The 2,500-nt window shown below is 33.3% G+C and overlaps 1 protein-coding gene and 1 pseudogene across 1 annotated transcript in view; both read left to right on the top strand.

Moving 5' to 3' along the window:
• LOC136075015 (uncharacterized) overlaps positions 1-2,459 on the top strand; it is a 3,741-nt gene extending 1,282 nt beyond the window's left edge. Inside the window, exon 2 of the mRNA XM_065787211.1 lies at positions 1-2,459. This exon is cut by the window's left edge and continues 516 nt beyond it. Coding sequence (XP_065643283.1) covers positions 256-1,800 — 1,545 coding nt within the window. The 5' untranslated portion in view covers positions 1-255 and the 3' untranslated portion in view covers positions 1,801-2,459.
• The window catches only part of LOC136073955 (retinoblastoma-binding protein 5-like), a 19,071-nt pseudogene that overhangs the window by 5,687 nt on the left and 10,884 nt on the right, over positions 1-2,500 (top strand).

The raw sequence follows: 2,500 nt of genomic DNA, 5'->3' as shown, positions 1-2,500 counted from the left end.
TGACCTTTTTATTAAAATTTGCTAATTTAACATACATTATTTGTTAATACACATATACCATGTTAAAGTAAATTTTAGGTTTCTGAAGGTGTGAGGAAGAGGACAAGGCTAGAAGACGAATCTCCTAAGATTGACGCTACGTCAGAATTAGACTTGAGTTTCACTGACACTAGTGCTGATTCTGATTCAGAATTCGAACCCGAAGTTTGGCATCATAGAAGAGCAGATGATTGTAACATTACTGCCAAAGTCCCTATGAATATTTTTGATGGAAATGTATCTATCATAGCTACAGCAAATGATATCTCCCCGAATGTCTTACAAAAAGTAACTGGAGCAATTCTTCAAGATTGTGGAGTTGATATCGCAAAATGCAAAGCCAGTGCTTCAACTGCATTAAGGAAGATGAAAAAAACTGCTAAGGATACTGCAGAAATTGCTAAATTAGATATAAAGAAGGCCGTGGAAAAAAGCCGTTATCCCTGTATAATTCATTTTGACGGAAAGACTTTGTTTGAAATGAATCAGGGAAAAAGACTGAAGAATGAAAGATTAGCTGTGCTCGTTAATATTGAGGGGGTGTCGCATCTTCTTGGAGTACCTGCCTTGCTGTCTTCTTCAGGTGAAGATATGTATATAGGAATCATGAAAATACTAGAAGAATATGACCTCATTTCAAAAGTATGCGGAGTATGCTTTGATACAACTTCAAGTAATACTGGTTCTAAGAAAGGATCACTTATTAGGATTGCAAAAGAGGTAGACAAATACCTTCTTCTACTAGCATGTAGGCATCATATCATTGAGCTTAGAATGGTTCATTTCTGTGAAGCAGTGATAAAAGAGAGTAGCGTAGGGCCTGAAAATCCCTTATTCGTAAAGTTCAAAAATATGTTTGAGAACCCTAAATTCAAATACGACAAAAATAACCTGACCTCTTTTGATTGGAAAACCGTTGAAGGAACAGTTTTGAATGAAGCTGCAAGGAAAACTTTAGATTACTGTGAGACCTATATTACTAAAAAACACAATATGAGGAATGACCAAAGAGAGTTGGCTGAACCAACCATGCAGTATTTATCCCCTTCTGCACATTTCAAGTTAAAGAAAACTGGAGCTGTTCATCATGCTAGGTTTTTAGGCAAGAGTTTATACTATCTTAAACTTCAGCTTTTGTGCAAGCAACTGACATTTGTGCAAGAAAATGATAATCTACGCGAAGATTTAAAACTCATCTGCGAGTTCATAGTATGTTTTTACACAAGGTGGTACCTTCAAGCACATAAAGCGATTCAATCTCCTGCGTCTGATCTTGATGCAATCTTTCAGATGAATGAGTATAAGAAAGTTTGCTCCAATCCGGAGGCAGTAGACGCTGTGTTAGCATCTCTTTATAAGCATACATGGTATCTTGATTCAACAATTATTCCCTTGGCTCTTTTGGATAAAAATATTTCTATGGATAAAAAAACAGCCATTGCAGATGCTTTGCTTTCCTTTCAAATGCCGGATCCAGATTTTTTTAAACATAGAAGCAAAGAACGAATAGGCGAGATTAATATCATAAATAATATGAAGGTACCAACTCTCTCTCTTTTGGTTAATGAGTTTTCATATTTAATTTTTTCAATGATAGGGTTGGATAATCAGAGAGTGAGAGACTGGTTGTCACTTCCACCCCAATATTGGCACACCCAGTCTTCGTTTAAGAATTTTGAAAACTTTGCCAAAATGTTAATTGTTGTCAATGATCATTCTGAACGAGCAATCGGAATGATGCAGCAGTTTGTGCAAAGATAAGAAAATGAAGATGACAAGCAGAACAGACTTTTAACCGTCGACAAAGTAAGGTCAACTTTCAAAGTTTTTGGTGTGGGAAAAAGTAATATTACAAAAAAAAAACTATCAGAAAGCCTGATGTCACTCTCTAAACTAAAGAAGAGGAAATTGTAGACTTAGGAAATTGTTGTTCATTTTAAAATACTTATTTCAATTAATGCATAATTTTTGTCTTGATAGTATTTGTATAGATTTTTATTAAATGGTAAATTACTTGTTTAGTTCAAAATAGTTTGTTTTTTTGGTTGATAACATAATTTGCTGATTTCATAAGCACTTGCGTAACTTAAACTTTTCATTTTTTGATTTCTTAAATATCGTTTTAACCGAGAATATGTAAAAAAAATGATGACATACCCTTTTAAAATGAAAATATAGATAACAAATAACAAACAAACAAAAAAAAATGGAAATAATTTTTTCATTTAAATCCCCCTCAAACACCCTAAACACACCCTATTTTTCCTTTTTTTGAAGAACAATTTCTTAACAACTTTAGTATTGAGGGGGACTTAAAAGCCACCCGATTGACCTAAATTAATTTTTGACTAAGTTTTAGCATATTTACTCCAACTTTAGCTGGGTATGTACTTCGTTTTCAAAAATTCCCTCAAAATGACTACCCCTAATATATATATATATATATATATATATATATATA

Source organism: Hydra vulgaris, chromosome 01, assembly GCF_038396675.1.
Source record: "Hydra vulgaris chromosome 01, alternate assembly HydraT2T_AEP".
NCBI lineage: Eukaryota > Metazoa > Cnidaria > Hydrozoa > Anthoathecata > Hydridae > Hydra > Hydra vulgaris.
Note: the sequence above shows the minus strand (reverse complement) of the source record. Positions and strands in the feature narration are given on the sequence as shown.